Here is a 17,584-nt window from a genome sequence, read left to right on the forward strand (position 1 = left end):
TTTTGCGTTGAGTAAGGTATCGGTTAATCCGTTCAGCTTCATGTTTCTAGATTTGGCCGGTATCAACGAGGCTAGTTCCGGCGATTAAGAATGTCTCTGTGGTCTTGTTGGCCTCCAATGATGGCAATACCATGCTCGTAAGAAGAGAGGAGAAACAGCGACCAAATGCTGCCTCATATGGAGTCTCACCAATACTAGATGAATAAGTGTGGCTAAGGATTGCTTGTACCAAAGGAATATAATGTTCCCACATTGACTACTTGTCATGGCAATACGATTTCAGTGCTGGGTATTTCGGAGACTCTATGTGTGTACCCGTACCCGTGTTTGTTTACCCGCTTGTGTCTGTGTGTGAACACTCACTTATATGAGTAAGTGAGTGAGTACATATGAACCACCTCTTATAGCCACTTAAGTGTTTGTGTGTGTAAGCAGTGATGTCAATGGTATAGCCAAGTGTCATTGCCCCAATGAGTAGAGTGTTGAGAAAGTTAAGGCATTCTGCTTATAAAAGCATTGCACCTTGTTGACTTCACATCAATCAATACAAGCATTACATTGCACGTGCAAATACAGTCTCTTGAGCTTTGCTCTTTTATCTCTCTCTACCCTTCTCTCTTTACTGCACAAATCATCATATATCAGTTTGAGCCTCCATAGCTGCTGATTTGCTAACCCTAAGCCACAATTGGTATTAGATCCAGCTTGCCGACTGAGCGCCACCACCCTAGAGCCACTTGCCGGCTGAGGTCCGTTGCGCTACAGTATTTTCGCCGCCAAAAGCGGGCGGCACTAGTGCTGGGCGCACCATTACTGCTGTTTTCCTGGTGGCACTAGTGCCGAGCGTTCCGCTACCGCCGGCTGTTCAGCCCACTCCACTTGGCCTGCTTAGCCTTCCTTCTGATCATTGTTGGCCGCTACCTCCAGCAGCTCCTCTCCACCCTGGCGTGCTCCACCAGCCGTCCGGTTCTTGGTTACCTGTCAGGAGATCCTCTTCTACCTGTTTGCTTCCATGCACATGCTCTGGCTGGCCACTGTCTGCTTGAGCCGCTGCTTCTCAGACGGGTCCTGCCAGTCCAGAGGCGCCGTTGCTGACTGCCTCACGCCGATGCTTTGCACCAGCTACCGCATCTTCATCGCCTACACAACACCCTCGTCTCCGTCCCTTTTGTAGCCGTCATCTCTCCAACATAGCCGCCACAAAAAGATAAGGTTTTTGTTAGTTTAGGGAAAAGCCCTAAAGGCTTTAAACCTTGGAAAGATAAGGGCTCATTTATATGCTGCTTCTTCACATGGGCCCCTTGTATCTTGGGCCCCACTAACTTCATTGACATATGTTTCATCATGGGCTCCCACGACTTACTCTTCATCAACTTCTACATCAGCTTTTGGGTCATTATCCGTGCATGGGCCCCAAGCCATAGTGGCCAATGGACTGGCCCATGTACCTAAGCTTTTACATGCTATTGTCTGCTTTATGTATGCACCTAGAGGACTAACTTTACATGCCCTAACCTCAGATGACCTAAATGCTTGTTCTCCAAGTGGGTTAAGAGACTTACCTTGACACCTAAGGCTGGGAGACTGACCTATGTAGCTCGTGTGTGACATGTCCCGGACTGGGGTTCACAATGGGGTCACGACTTTCGACAATTATTCCAAAAAATGGTATTACTTTCCGTATAAGTATAGCATTGTTGATGAGCCTGTGTCACATTGCACCTCAGTGCATGGTGCATGAGAGAGAGAGAGAGAGGGGGAGAGAGAGAGAAAGAAAGATATATTAACGTCTACGAGAGGCCAAAGTCGGCCTATGAGACAAAAAAATAATACAACTGTGGTCTTCCGGTCATCGGAAGAAAAGAAACAAAAGAAAAAGTGTGCATGTGTCTGGATACAACTGTGAATCATCATGGATCGGTGGAGCCCATATACAAACAATATAAGGGGGGTGGGGATGTGGATGGAGTGCTAAGGCAAGATGCATCTCTATATGCTGAAGGTGTAGTACAAGCATGCTATGCAGATCTATGTCTAATGATATATTAACGTCTTCAAAAGGCCAAAATGACCTATGAGACCAAAAAGGTTACAACAATTGGTGGATCTGATACAATGTCTGTGTAAGAAAAGCTAAAACAACTAAACAACTAACTGAAAGAGAAACAACAACTATGGGGAAAAGTAAGGTACTAGGAGCTCCTAATGGATAACATCTGGAAAGGAAAACTCCAGCAACAAAGGTAAGCATCATATACATCACTATCCAAAGATGTCTCTCATTGGTCGATGGTGGATATCCTCAATGTCCTCCAACTCTGACTAGACGTCTCCCATGCCGTGCTAGTATGGTCCTGATCCACTGTTGTAGTCTCCGCCAGTGTCGAGATGGGCCTCTCATCTTGGGGTGCCTGGACTGCCCCAGCTCTATAGCCCGATCAATCAGTGTACCTCTGGTGCGGCTATACTCTGGGGCTAGCTGCAATGCCTGCTGGCCTGACTACTCAATCTTTGGTCGAAAGAAGTCTGTAATCTGCCTTTGTAGGTGTCTCTCCCTCTCTGATCCCCTCCCTCTCAAGAGACCCTCTCTATGTCTACGCAGCTCCAGCAAGTATAATCCGAGGCATCTCTGATCCTGGTATCTCATGACTCTGGAAAGTGGTCCGAAACCCTCTCTGGTAGCGAAAACGGCCTCGTATCTCATAATATACTGCACAGTGACATATGTAATATAACTCTGTCTCTGGCTCCATCTGGCACAGGCTTAGTTTCGTACGTTGTACGGATCAGATCGTACGTATGATTCGTACCGTACGTATCCGTACGATCAGGTACGATTTTGCCCTGTTTCTGCCCGTTGAAAATAGCCGTTTTTTTGCCCGTTTTTTGGTTGTTTTCCTTTCATCTCTCCTGAGTCCTATAAAAGCCTCAAGGACCAAGCCTCTCCTCCATCTGCTCCAAGCCTCTCCTCCACCACCCTCCATCTACTCCAATCCTCAAGGACCAAGCCTCTACTCCAAGCCTCTCCTCCACCCTCCTCCCAAGCCTCTCCTCCACCCTCCTGCACCCTCCTCCAAGCTCCTTCCATCCCACTTGAGCCTCTACTCAAAGTTCTCTTCCTCCAAGCTCTTCCCATAGTTCATCTTCTCTACGCTCTCCTCTACTCCACGCTTTAGCCCTTCTCTTCTCCATCATGCCTGGGGAGAAGCATGAGGCTTTTGATTTGCATTGCCTCAATGTGGTGAAGGACACCAAGAAGTCCAACTCCCATCATTGGACATGCCGATATTGCGGCAAGTCATACACCAGTGGTGCAACAAGGCTTCTCCAGCACCTTTCAAAGATTGGGGGACAAGGTGCCCCGTGCAAGGAGATTCTGCAAAGCATTGCTGATGACATTTCGTGGAAGATGAGCGGCGGCTCAAATTCAAGTAGAGGAGCATCATCAACACACGCACCGACACCACCACTAGCACCACCATCGGCACATGATGAAGCAGCCACCAACTCTTTCATTGGTGTATCCTCCACTGCCACTTCCACGGATTCACGGTCCGCCTCCGCACCGGGCAAAAGGCAAAGGGTGGTGGAGCGTGAAGGGATGCAACCCTCTCTACACCAAGTCATGGGTAGTGTGAGAGGTTCGGTTGCATTCCTTAAGGAGCGGCAAGGCCTTGCGGAGATAGAGATTGCTCGCACCATTATTGAAAGCAATCTTGCCTTCAGTGTACTCCAAAAGGAGCAAGATGGTGACGGCGATTGCGAATGTGGGCCCATGTGAGGGGTGGACGGGGGTCTCTTACACGGCTATGCGCATGAGGAAGATTGATGAAGAGAAGGAGAGAATTGATGAAGCCCTTGACCCGATTCGAGCTGCATGGACGAAGTATGGATGTTCTATTCTCACAGATGGATGGAGTGATCAAAGGAAGCATGGCATTATCAACATCCTTGTGTCTTGCCCGCTTGGCACATACTTCTTGCGTGCGGTTGACACCGGGAGAAGGGGGAGAAAGACTACTGGGAGTTTCATCTACCGCCATATTAGGCAAGCGATCATAGAGGTAAGCATTATTTTACTTAAGTGTGGTTGATTTTGTCATTTGTGCAAAGCCCTCAACTCATATGATTTATCTATCATGTAGGTTGGGGCTCAAAACGTGGTGCAAGTCATCACCGACAATGCATCAAATTGTCGACGCATGGGCCGCTTGCTTGAGGCGGAATTACCCACCATTGTGTGGACTCCATGTGCGAGTCATTGCATTGACTGACTCATGGAGGATGTGGCGAAGCTCGGGTGGGTGAAGAGGATTGTGCAACAAGCTACATCTATTGTCAACTTCTTCATGCTAAAGGTGAAGGTGCTTGCTATGTTTCGTGAGGATAGCAGGCTTGACTTGAAGAAGCCATCGGCCACCCGCTTTGCCTACATGTGGCTGGTTTTGGAGCGTCTATATGATGTGAGGCCCGCCCTTCGCCACACAGTTGTTTCCACCATGTGGAACGGATGGGATGAGCACGTCGCTGAAGAGGCCAAAGCCATGCAACGCTTTTGCCTAGAGGAGTGATTTTGGACTAGAGTCGGAGCAATTGTCATTGCTATGACTCCATTCTATAGGCTCTTGCGGATGACAGATTGCGAGGGGTCCACCATGGGCCTTCTTGTCCACTTCTTTAGAGCTGCCCTTGTGGAGTTGGAGGCTTGCACAGACATTACATTTGACGAGCGAGCACAAATCATGGAGATTGCACAGAAGAGATATGGAGATTGCACAGAAGAGATGGAGGTGGATGCACAAACCAATCCACGGGTTTGCAGCATTGGCACATCCAGCCTACAAGTCTCCAGTAGTTTGCACCAATAGGGAGCTTCGACAAGATCGGGATGCATATATGCTTCGAGCTGTGCCAGTTGATGAGCACAATGCCTTTCTAGAGGAGTTGGGCTGCTATGTTGATCAGAGAGGTCAAACCTCCTTTTCGTCTCCCACTTGCTGGAGGAGGGAGTCACTTGTGAAGCCCCTTTTTTGGTGGGACAATTTTGGGTATGGACTAGAGCATCTCCAACTTAAGGGTCCTAGCCCAGGATTGTTCTACGGGTGCATGTGAGAGGAACTGGAGTTCCTATTCTCTCATACAAGAGGATACGCAATCGACTGAGCACACGACAATTGGAGCGGTTGGTCTACTGCCGCACTAACTTGCGCATGATGCAGGGCAGTCTTAGTATGGGTAGTCCCAAGCAGGTAAGTGACAAGTCTAGACTCTAACTTGTCATGACTCATAACTTTTAAGTTTTGTGTACACTGTACAGACTTTTGTGCCTTAATGTGTAGGTCAATGTTGACACTTTCACATTGATGAGTGAAAACTTTGCAAGTGTCAATCAACAACCTGATGAGGAGGAGGAGGCAATCTTCATGGAGCTCTATAGTGAGCTTGTGGCAACAGATACTCGCAGCACCAGGAGTCAGCATGGATGGGACCGAGCAGTTGGAGTTCATAGGCCTCCGCCTTCGGCATGGGCAGAGGGTGGCCTTCACACATATGTGGCGGGGATCCTCAAGCTCCAATCCCCGCCTTCATGATGATATTCCATTGTCCCCTCATGATGATACCCCACTGCCTAGAGAGCCCTTGTTTGATGATGACGGCAACCTACTTAGCGAGAATGATCCCCAGAGTGTCTCGTCCACCTTCGAAGAGTCCTCTTCAGAGAACTCTCTTGATGGACACTCTAGTAGTGATCATGTTGATGATCATGCAGATGTTGGTGATGATGTAGACTTTTGATATGTTATAGCTCTCTAGGCATTGGGCATCTATCTCCTTCTAGTCCATTGATGATGTATTGTAGTATGTAGTATCATGTATGTACGCATGTTGGCGGTCGCCCATGCCATGAGTTTTTGGCCTATCCTTTTGTAGCAATTTTGTACTCTAATGGCACGATGACATTATGTTCATGGTTCTACTATTTGTAACTTCTTGTCTACAATTTTTAAGTTTAGGAAGTATTTTTTTTAAAACGTACTAATATCGTACCGTACCTCAAAAAATTCTAAGGTACTAATTAGTACCGTATTTTATCGTACCGTACTGTACCGTACCTTTCGTACTAACTAAGCCTGATCTGGCACAACTGACAAATCCTGGCCTCAGCTGGTACTCCTTTGAATCTGCCAGTCTCAATCTCTAGCTGGTGTGAGGATGTGCGCATCTGATCAATAGCACACCGTATCCCATGAGAAAGATGAGTATCCATGTAGCTGGGTCTAATCACAAATCCTCCGTGAGCTGGAGAAGATGATTTCTATAGAAAGCCATCTTCGTACCAAGCTCGTGTGTCGGCTGTATCCATGACACATGTCCTCCTAGTGTCCAACTGAGTCAAGTCCTACGTGATAAGTATGGTAATCTCTGTCTGTGTGAGAGAGAGGGAGGGTGCATCCAGGGAGTACTGAAATGGAGGTAGCCTGTCCATACTAAAGCCATGCAGCTGGAACCAAGTTGTCATCTATGCATACCAACATGATCCGTCTCCCTGTGATCCCAACTGTTGTGAAGACTCCAGGGCTAAGCGAGCATATCTGTCTCCAGGGAGAGCCCAAGTGCTATGTATAAAGGAGAGTGATCGAGTGAGTGCCTCTACTACCAATGGGGGGGCAGCCATCTCTACGCGGATAATATCATGTGGTACGGAGGCCTTGGCCCTAATCATCCGGGAAATCATAGAAACCAAGGGCCTCTCCATACATCTCCATCCATAAGTGCTACCAGCTTGGTTGTGGTGATCCACTGAGGGTCCCCATATCTCCACTCCATACAACATGGCTGAAGTGACCAAAGTGTCAAAGAGCCAGAGCTTTGTTCGAGGTTCCTGAAAACTGAACCTGCGAACACATCCTCTCTAGTCTCCCCAATGCTGCATAAGCTCTGGTCCTCCGTTACTCTCCTCAAGGAAAATAGTGGGCCATTAAAAACCACACCAGGGTAAGTATATGCAGCTGTATACTCCATTGTCTCCTGACCATATGTAAAGGTGGGTGCTGACCTCCTAATCCACTGTGCTGTGGTGTTAAACACCATCACCTTGGTTTTAGCAAGGTTAACAGACAATCCACTGTCTTGGGCAAACGTGTGTAATGCATCCAAACGATGCTGCATCCCCGATTCCCCTCTGGAGAATTTGAGATCAACACAATATCATCAGCATACAATAACAACGGAATCCATGTCCCTGCTAGCTGTGCTCCTCTATCACCCTCCCTCTCTACATAGTCCGAAACCTCAGCCACATATATCCCAAATAAGGTGGGAGAAAGGGGGTGGCCCTGTTTCACCCCAATAGTGGAGTGAACCATCTTAGATATACCGTGAGTAGTACGCACTTGCCCCACAATTGTCCTGTATAAAGCCATGATTCCCCAAATCAGCTCTGTGGGCACTCCCATCTCCTGTAGTCTGCGCATCAGTCTGGCTCTCGGTACTGTGTCAAAAGCTTTGCGGAAATCCACAAAGCAACAATAAATCCTCCTGCCATATGATTTGCCCTCAATAATAGCTCTGAGTGTCAAGATATGGTCAAGAGTGGAGAAACCACTCCTGAACCTTGCCTGCCCTGATGCACGTATGCCCTCTCTCTCTGCCCATCTACTCAACTCTTGCTCAAGAATAGATGCATATAATCTAGCCAATGTGTGACCAATCATGATGGTACGATAATTCCCAGGAAGCAAGGGATCCCCTGACTTGAAGATAGGCACAATCGTGGACATATTCCAAGTCTCAGGAAAACCCTCACACATGGTCGGTTAAACATCATAGCAATAAGCTATGCAAGCATATCTCTGGCATGAAAAAGTGCTCTGCTACCAAACCATCATGATTATATGCTCTCCCAATCCTCATCCTGTCAATAGCTTTCCTTACCATCTTAGCAGTAAAGAAAGCACATGTCTCTGGGCATGGCTCCGATGGATCTGGCAGGGGTGGCTGTCCTCGTGGTGTGTACAGGGATGCTGCATACTCACCCCAAATCTCTGTGGAGGTAATGGCTGGTGATGGTGAATGCTCATGGAATAGTCTCCATGCCTCGCTTGAGTCCTGACTCATAAATAACTGATACAAATCCCTCTCTAACTGAGCAAGATAAGCCCTCTTCTTCCGTCGCACTAGGCGCCGGAAGGTAATCCGTGACTGTCGATGAGTGTAACACCCATGAGCACCTCTCTCTGTAGTCTGATCCTCATCTCTCTGCACTCCTCATCATACCAGCTGTTCTGGGGCATGTTCCCAGATCGTCTCCGTGTAGGCTGACTATGGGGATATGCCTTTGATGCTGCAGCATGAAGCGTCTCTATCAATATCTGAGTGAGCTCATCTAATGGCCGTCCCGACTCCTCGGCACATAAGCGTCTATATATCTCATCCGTATACACGGTGTCAGTCTCCCTCGTAAAGGTATAACGAGTGTGTGTGGAGACCTGTCCCAATGGAGTTGTGCTGAACTGAAATGTGAGAGTGCATGATCCACTGCTACTCCAACCGGCCTAGTGCCTACCATAAAATCTTAAAAAGAGAGAATGAGACTGGGCTGAGTCATAACATAGTCCATTTGTACTAGCACCATGCCGATGTGGAAAGCAAGTGAAACTGCCCACTGCCGGGAATCTCTGTAGGCCATTCAGGATGGCCAATCCATGTGCAGTCCCCATGTCTATCAAATACTGCCCATACTTAGTGTGTTCCTCATCCTGTGAGAGTCTAGATAGGCCCATATCCCTAACATCAAGCTCCCTCAACATCTCCTCTGAGGTATCAAAAAATACTGTCTGGTTATGGGCGGTCCTGGCATTGAAGTTCCCCAGGAGAATGATGTCACCATTGCTGGAGAACTCCCAAATGTCATCATCCAAAATAGAAAAGGGAGACTGCCTGCTAGGTGATGCAAACACTGATGTACTAGGAGAAAAATAGCATATAGCAATGTAGAGATATCTTCCCATCTCTCTGCCCTCAGTCTAACCCACATGTACCTAGCGTGCTCATCTTTGCGGACTATATGTATCGGTGGCTGTAGCTCCTCTCTAAACAATACTGCCACTCCTCCTAAGCTCCGTCCTCTATGCTTTGAACGAGTCTCTTGTCTACAAGCTGTCTCCCATTGGTATCCACTAACATGTGGCATGGACTGTCCAGGAGCCTGATGCGTCTCAGAGTAGAAGATGATGTCCCTCCCAGTGAAACTATCCTCAAAAGCTCCTACATCAAGGCGTAGAGATCCATCACAATTCCAAGTAGCAACTTTGAGTGTAGCCGTCATGAAGAGCGCCTCTCCATAATCACCACTCTACCATCTCTATAGAAGGCCACTTTCCCTTTCTCTCGGGCTGCCCTTATCTCGGGCATAACTTCTTTCATGTGGGCAAGCTGCGAGAGTGTGAGGTCATCTCCAAGAAATATTCCCGTCTTCTTGAGTGTAGGACGTCTCTTCAAGAAGTCCTTCGCTTCCATGGAGGGGAAACGAATGATAAGTGTTCTCTCCTTAGAAGATTCGCCACTACCTTCTCTCTTCTTTCCCACTCTCCATGCCTTTGTGTGCGTGGCTTCAATGCCCACCATAGAGAAGAGCTCCTTGGTTTCCCCTTCCGCATCATCACGGTCTTTTAGACTGGACACTCGTACATGTAAGGCCCGGGTCTTCCTCCTTTGCTCCTCTTCAAGGGTCATGTTGATGATGGTGGGAGTGGGGATGGGTGGCGATTCTTTACCTTTCCCTTTCTTGGCGACCTCGATCCATTTCTCCCTCGTCCATCTTCTTTTGTGTCTCTGTGATCACCTCCACCCATGAAGATGTCTTCTCTTTATGTTGCTCCTCCTCTCGAATGATCCTCATTTGTTCCTTGATGGTATTCAGCTCTTCAATCAAGGAGAGCTGAAATTTTCCATCCTCAAGCTTGCCTTGTGAAGTGGCTTCCAACTCCTTTTTGAGGGCTGAGATTTCAGCCAATTGACTTTTAGCATGCAATTTGGCCTCCACTAGTTCCTCCTTTAGGGCTGAAATCCAACCTCTTGCCTGGATGTTCTCTCTTCGAGCTGGATTTTGTCAAATCCCTTCTCGAGTTTGGAGAGGCGGTTTATGATTGCGGTAACGGAAGAGTCGACCATCGTCTTGTTTTCTTTGATAATTGTGCTGAGCTTGTCCTCCACCTTCACGAGCTCCTCTTTGACTCTGGTCTTGGCCATGACTTTTGCAGTACTTCCCCCAGCCAATGGACTGGAATTAAATCCATGACACCTGCGCGCAGCGCGAAACAGCAGCGGAGGGGGGTCAAGCCATGTAGACAAAAGATTCAGCAGTAGGGCAATGGCGGGGGCAGGAGAATGGACAGGTGTTGTCAGGTGTGCAGGTGGGGGCAGGAGGTGCAACAAAAAAGGAAGGGGGGGGGGGGTAAAACAGGCAGAGGGGTAGCGAGCAGAGGGGGGAGGGGGGGGCTCACAGGACAGGCGGCAGGTAGAGAAGAGGGGGGGAGGCGGGGCTGAGAAGACAGGCGGGAGAGAGAGAGGAGAGGAGGCGAGGGGCTGGCGGGCAGGAGGGGGGTGCAGGGGCTGGCGGGCAGAGAGGGCAGGAGGCGCAGCAAAGAGGGGGGCGGGGTAGCGGACAGAGGGGTATGCACAGCAGAGAGAGCGAGGGGCTGGCGGGCAGGAGGGGGGGGTGCAGAGAGAGAGAAAGAGAGAGAGGGCAGGGGGGGCTCGTGGGAGGGAGGGCTGGCGCAGAGGGGGTTGCTGGCGGGAGGGGGCGCAGAGGGGGGCGAGGGGCTGGTGCGCGGGGCCGCCGGGGGGGGGGGGGGGGGGGGGGGGGAGGGGGGGGGGGCTTACGCAGAGGGGGCTGGCGCAGAGGGGGGGGTGCTGGCGCCAGAGAGAGGGCGGGAAGGAGGGCTGGCAGGAGGGGGCGCAGAGGGGGCTGGCGCAGATTCGCAGGGTCTTATGAGACCAAAGATATGGTACATATGATCTATGAGTAAACTGGATGTCAAGACAACAGTACATATGTATACAGTATGCATGTGAGTACATCTGTACATCTTTACATGTACTTGTGTGTACATGTGTGTGTAACCGCATACTTGGATCCAGACCAGGGTTTGGGCAAACAGAATGGCCTGGTGTTGGTCCAGCCTTTAGGCTTGGGGTGCTATGGAGAGAGCTATGGTTTTGTATTAAACTTGCCGGCCCCAACTATGATGGTCTATTTGCTTGTTTTTGCAATGAGTTCAGTACCTGTGTGTCTTTAGAACTATTTTTTAAGATGGATGTAGCTGGTGTTGCTTAGTGCAATGTGCTTTTGCCAGCTCTCATTTGTTTATCATGTCACAGGTAAATATGTAGGAAACAGGCCCATTAAGCTTCGCAAAAGCACATGGAAGGAACGGACAGACATGGAGGCACTAGGAAAACAGAAGGTCAATGCTGATTTTGAGGGCCATATGCTATGGACTGCGTTCTCTTTATTTTTAATGACATGTAGAGTCTTATGTAATGCTGTGTTCTACACATTTTGACTTGGACTTGATTGTGTGCTACAGAGCAATAAGCGCCCCAAAACTTCAAGGAAAAATGTTCTGCATAAATGAGGGTTTTGAAGGACCTTGGAAGGGAGAATGTTTTGCTGTAAAATTGAGATGCTTTGCAAGGAATGCAGGTTGGCTTATTGGAAAGCTGTTGATGGTAGGGCATGGGAGATCAAAGAAAATTGAGGAATGCTCCAGTGATCCACCTTCCCTTGTGGGGCCTTTAGTCACGTTTCTGATGTGTTAACTGGCATCCAGGAGTGCTCCATGAAAAGATGAATGCCACAAATGAGTCAATGCATGTAACTTGATTATACTGTTGTCATGTACGAAGTGTTGATCTCATTAACACCAATCCTGGCTCTACAGAGGTGCATACAGTGAGCTGATCCATCGATTTCTTTCATAAACAAAGCATGTAGGCCTCTTAAAGGACATCCAAAAGGCTAGCTAAAAAACAGATAGCTCGACTACTTTCCTGCTATGTGAGGCACCCTTCAAAAGTTGGGAGAAAATTCTTATTGACATTGCAATGATAAGATCTTGTTGAACTGCCCTTTAGAAAGCTTACTCTTGTCTAGAAAGGGGTCCTCATAAACGTTATGCTGTGAAATTTACTTTATCAAACAACCTTCTGGATAACATATAAATTAAGTAGGTATGGCTGTGAAGCAGTAAGAAAGGTGTGATGGAATTTGCTAGAAGTGCTGAAGGAATACAGTTTTTATTATTTTACTGTATATGTATATTGTATCTTTGTGTGTGTGTGTGTGTGTGTGTGTGTGTGTGTATATATAGTAAAATTTTTATTTATGTGTTGTATATGTGTAAATCATAAGATTACAATAGTAGAAAAGAAAGAAAGAATGGAAGTTAAAGTGAAGGTTTTATGCCGAGTATGAAAGGAACATCAAACCAAACTAAAAAAGCAAAAAAATTATGTTGTTCGTTGACTAAGCCACTAGGAGAGAACATTCGAAATAAGCTATTTGTTTGCTTCTGTGTGCTGCTTGAACGTTTGTGAGTTTAGAACACTTTCGCTTTCGTTGTGCCATGGTGAGCTTGTTTGTGATCCACATCTTGGTAACCCTTTAGTTTCCACGATTGCGGGTCACCACCTTCTTGGCTTTGGATATCATAAGTGACCACCTTGTTGGTGATTGCCAATTACTCTATGAACTTTGTTGGATATCATAAGTGACCACCTTGTTGGTGATTGCCAATTACTCTATGAACTTTTTAGTTATCGACGCTTTTCATTTAACCCTCTTTACTCTGAATTTCAGGGCCGATGGCTCCCTTTGCTTGTTTTCCTTGATTTTGGTTGCAACCATCGCTCCCACGAGTCTCTTACAAGCTATTCTTTTATCTTTCCTTGACCTTTTCTTTGCCTTGGCGATGACTTCGTATGTTGGGGTGTCAGGCTGTCCAAGGTGGCAGGGTGATCTTCAAACTCCTGGATTGGGATAGTCCTCTTTTTTTTTTTTTCCTTGGAATCTCTTATGGGGGTCAACACCTTAAAAGATGTGTGTGCTACTTGAGTTGTATAGATTCCCATGGTGGGGTTGCAGGTGAACATTGTGTGAAACAAACCACTTGGTCGATGTTGGTTGAGCTTGGTGGAGTAGGGGTTTGGGCTAAATCTTGAGAAGGGATGGACACGAGTTGGAGTGGAGCAGGGTGTATCATGACCTGCTCGAGGTAGATCTTCAAGAGGGACAAAAGGTGTTGGGGATTGACCAGAGGGTTGTAGGTCATGAGCTCGAGTCTTTCAACTATGGGGAAAACCCTTGCCCCCGGCTCCACCCACACGCCTCCTGTCCCATTTACAAACCTCACCACCAGGTTACACACCCATTGTCTAGACTCTACATGTTCAGTCGATAGGGAGGCTAGTGAAGTTGATGTAGATAGGAGGCTCTATAGTGGATAGTGAGTCTAGTGAAGTTCATGTCATCCTTCTCTACTATATTGAGGCAATGTCCACCACATGGGGCAATGTCACTCTATGGAATTGGAGTATGTCTCTATTCTAGAGTTGGTTGGACAAGGGTTCAAATTTGGAGCCTCAGGGACCTCTAGCTCTTTGCAGAATTTGTGCTCTCTTTAACCACACCATGTGTACGGGTAGATAGGTTGGCTCCCATGCTGTAGTTGGTGGGGGCTCCCAAGAGCTGGTTTTCCCCCCCAAATGCTAGTTGTCACAAGACCAAAGTGATCAATGTTGGTGGTCGGGTGGTGGCATGTAGTGGTTGTCTTGGGATGTAGCTTCATCCAAGTTTCTTGATGATGGCACATCTGTAGCAAGAAAATACCCATGTACACAAAACCCTCTCTGTAGAGGTAGTGTAATCTAGCTTGTATCTCACAATATGATGGGCATTGAACATGTAGTGCATGATTTACATTTGCGCTCCTCCCATGGTATGCCTCTCTCCTTGTCTCGATCCCAAGTACATGGGAGAATAGTTTCAACTGGCCAATGGCAATCCTAATGCCATGAAATGTGCGCCAGTGCAGGTAACTAGTACACTCTTGATGGACCCATCCTTAGTAGCTCACAAGAATGCTCTCTCTATAGATTTGGAGTTATGCAAAGAGCACTTCCGGGACAACCATGCTCGATCTATGTGAAATCAGGTCAAATCTAGAGAGATGATGTGGTTGCTTTCTTGATGTGAGAGATCCAAACAGAGGGGCATCCTAGTTGTATTTAAAGGGGGGGAGAGGGTCTATTTGAAACCCAATGAATCAAATGTACGCCTCACGAGGAAGCTATTTGGAGGAGTCACGTTCCAATCTCTGTAGTAAAAGTTAAAGACCCGATATATGTACGTGATAGCTTGAAACATGGCGGCATCCAAGACTAAGGGTACTATCTGGCACTGAAGGCTCACTCTTGCATGAGAGCATCATGAGCCATACTCTCTAAGTCATCCTCCAATTCTCTACCCCAAAATCCAACCCCCAAAATGGAGCACTATACATCATAGCAGGTTATATCGAAGTGTCGACGAGCCAACATTTGGCACTAGGCTCCTGGAAGTGAGCCTAAAAGCAATGTGTCTCCAAGAAGGCTATGGCTACATATCCTTTCACTAGGCGCGGTGAGCCTTGGTGGTTGGATGCATGGTGATAATGGGGCCATCCAGAAATTTACAATCTGACAAGCTCAACCTCATCCCATTTCAATGTGAAAGATTATGTGGTTGGGACTTGATAGTATGTATTAAAGGTCATGATCTTGATTTTACCAAGATACTATGTCCCTTTCATCACAAAAGGCATGGAAAGTCGCTACACTTTTGTGAGGACTATGTCCTCAACATATATAAGAGTACAGGTACCATTGTTTGTGCCAATGCCTATGCCTCTGAATCAATTGATAAGATTTGGGAACTCATCATCAACGTACAACCCAAATAGTGTTGGAGAAATTGGCAGCCTTGCTTGACCGTGATGGTGCTATTGATCTCACCTCCTCAAACGCATCCTGGTGCCAGACACGACCAATATAATGCCATAACACCACATCATCTGTACTTGAGAATGAAGTTCTTGCAAGCGGTCCAAGAGTCGTGATCTTGGGACTGAATTGGGGACTGATTCGAAGGCCTTTCGGAAGTCCACATAGCAGAGTAATAGACCTCTTATTTGTGCGCCCTCGCCTCCTCAATAATGGCTTCTCGAGAGTGAAGATGGGGTCTAGTATTTATCCATACATCTTGGCCATGGTATGGCCAATCATGATGGTGTGGACGTTTTGACTTGAGGATCTCTACAATGGTGTTTGTTATCCAAGTGGGAGGTAAATCTTCACACAAAGCCCTATTGTTAGTTTTCAGCATACCTAATACCTCTACTCGCCTCTGAAAATCATAGCTCACAATCGAATGCATCAATGGAAACTCCAGCTCCATAATTATTTTTTTAAAACCGTTTTAAAAATTCCTATGGAAGAAAAAATGCATCGTCCTTCGTGAATCCTCCCTTATGGCCTCCCGCACCTCAACAAGATTTGCAACCATCGCCTCCATCAAGAGGGGTTGCAACTTGGCTGTTGGCAGCATGCAAATTTTGGCCGGTCTCACCGCCCACAGTAAGCACACAGAATAAACCGTGCTTTCTATGCACCAAAACTCCCCGTGCAGCAGTACCCCCTGGTGTGTGCAGCCTATCAGGTCCCTCACGTCCTTCAAATCTTGCATGCCATTCCCTTCATATAAAGCTGTATCCGGCTTTGTCACCATCATGTTCCTCTCGCTCGCCTCCGCAAACTCTTGCATGCTTTTGTCAACTCTGCCATTCCTCTTTGACCTTCCCTGCTGGTGCTGCTCTAGAAGGTATCGTGAGGCAACAAGCTTGCTAGAGTCGGATTCACAATCGTAGACCCGGGCTTCGATTTCCACGGCCTACTCAACGACGTCCTTGCATCCGTCTCTCGTCTCCATTGGCTCAACACATTCCTTTATGAAGGTGGATACCATGTCTCGGGAAGGCATACAGTTCTCGTCCACCACGCCCAAGCTATGCCAGGGCAAGAGAGAGAAGAGAAGCGCGTTGGCGCATGGGGGAGAGAGCGAGCCATCTTTTAAAAAAAAACTGCCAAGGTTATGATGTTTCAAAAGAGAATTAAATTTTCGATGATTAACTAAAACCTTAATATCAAAGGTTCTTTAAAAAAAAGCCATGACCTAATCAATGAATTTAATTTTTCACTCATTGTAGGCCCCTATTGAAGATTTGTGCAAGGAGAAGGGCTAGCTAGCTTTATAAAAAACATTGATTATCACACGAAAGGGGTGCCCGTTAAGGGCGCTAATTAATTATTATCGCCATAGCCCAAATATGATAGTACATTCCAAAGGATTTCAAGTGTAGAAATTATGGAATGAAAAATAAAGCTCACTCTTTTTTAGATGCTGTTGAGTTCAAGGAACTATGGAAAGCATGACCAAAAGAATGCAAGCATAATTAATTTAATCCAGGGAAAACAGTGCACACATAGGAATAAGCCAATATTGTCCTCAGACTCTACCTTAAATAACCAAGCGCAAATGATCCATGCTCACGTGTGTATTCACCCCATGGAAACCATTGTAAGGTTACATTCTACACTTTTGTCCCCATAGTTGCAAATTATATAATTGTGTTGAGTAGGGGCCTAAAGTGAGTAAAAAAAGAAAAAAATTATTAGTTAATAGTCACATATACAATTGTGTTGAATAAGGCACCAAAACATTTTTTCCTATTAATTAATCTACGAAGAACCTCTACAACTTCAGCATCAAATTATCAACCCCTTAAATAAAGGTTTCAATTTAGCAACCTTTGCTATGGACACGTGTTCATCTCTGTCGCCTCCTCTGCATGTGTAACAAAGTGTTCTTAGGATGCACATGCACATGGGATAGGCCTAGGCACATGGGCTTAGGGTCATTTACATGTGAGATTAGGGCACATGCACATGGGATGGGCCTAGGCATATGGGCTTAGGGTCATTTACATGTGGGATTAGGGCACATGGGCCTTGGGACTATAAAAGCCATGTGCTCTAGGAGTATTGTACCTTTTAATAATCATGAATACACAAGTCTCTTACTCTCTCTTCTCTCTCTAAACCTAGCTAATCATCTTAATCTAGGCTAATCTAAGGCTAATTAGACTAAATCTAGGTTAACCTAGATGCTACTTTCTTTCATTGGTATCAGAGCTCTAGGCTTAGATCTTAATGCTTTAATTAGGAGATTAAACATTTTCGAATTACTATTAACTCAGTTTTTTGAAATGTATTTTTTAATCAAGATTAGTGTTAATCATTTTCAAAATTAATTTTTACACAGTTTTCCAGACTTGCTTATTTCTTGTTTTGTGTTAATCATGTTCGAAACTGTATTAATCACTATTTTCAGAATCCTAATCCACTTTAGTGTTTGATTTCTTGAAGTTCTTGATCTTCTTGATCTTGATTTTTCTTAAATTTTTCTTGATTTTTGAAATTAGGGTTT

General features: G+C 46.5%; 1 protein-coding gene across 1 annotated transcript in view; it reads left to right on the plus strand.

Annotated features, from left to right (window-relative positions):
* LOC147639999 (RNA-binding (RRM/RBD/RNP motifs) family protein) overlaps positions 1–12,146 on the plus strand; it is a 76,215-nt gene extending 64,069 nt beyond the window's left edge. The window contains exons 7-8 of the mRNA XM_086776136.1: positions 11,383–11,468; positions 11,592–12,146. Of these exons, the coding sequence (XP_086632262.1) occupies positions 11,383–11,468; positions 11,592–11,639 (134 nt within the window). The 3' untranslated portion in view covers positions 11,640–12,146. The remainder of the gene's footprint in view (positions 1–11,382; positions 11,469–11,591) is intronic.
* The last annotated feature ends 5,438 nt before the right edge of the window (positions 12,147–17,584 follow it).

This window comes from Cibotium barometz, chromosome 3 (assembly GCF_041138505.1).
Source record: "Cibotium barometz isolate CiBa-2024 chromosome 3, ASM4113850v1, whole genome shotgun sequence".
NCBI classification, from domain to species: Eukaryota; Viridiplantae; Streptophyta; class Polypodiopsida; order Cyatheales; family Cibotiaceae; genus Cibotium; species Cibotium barometz.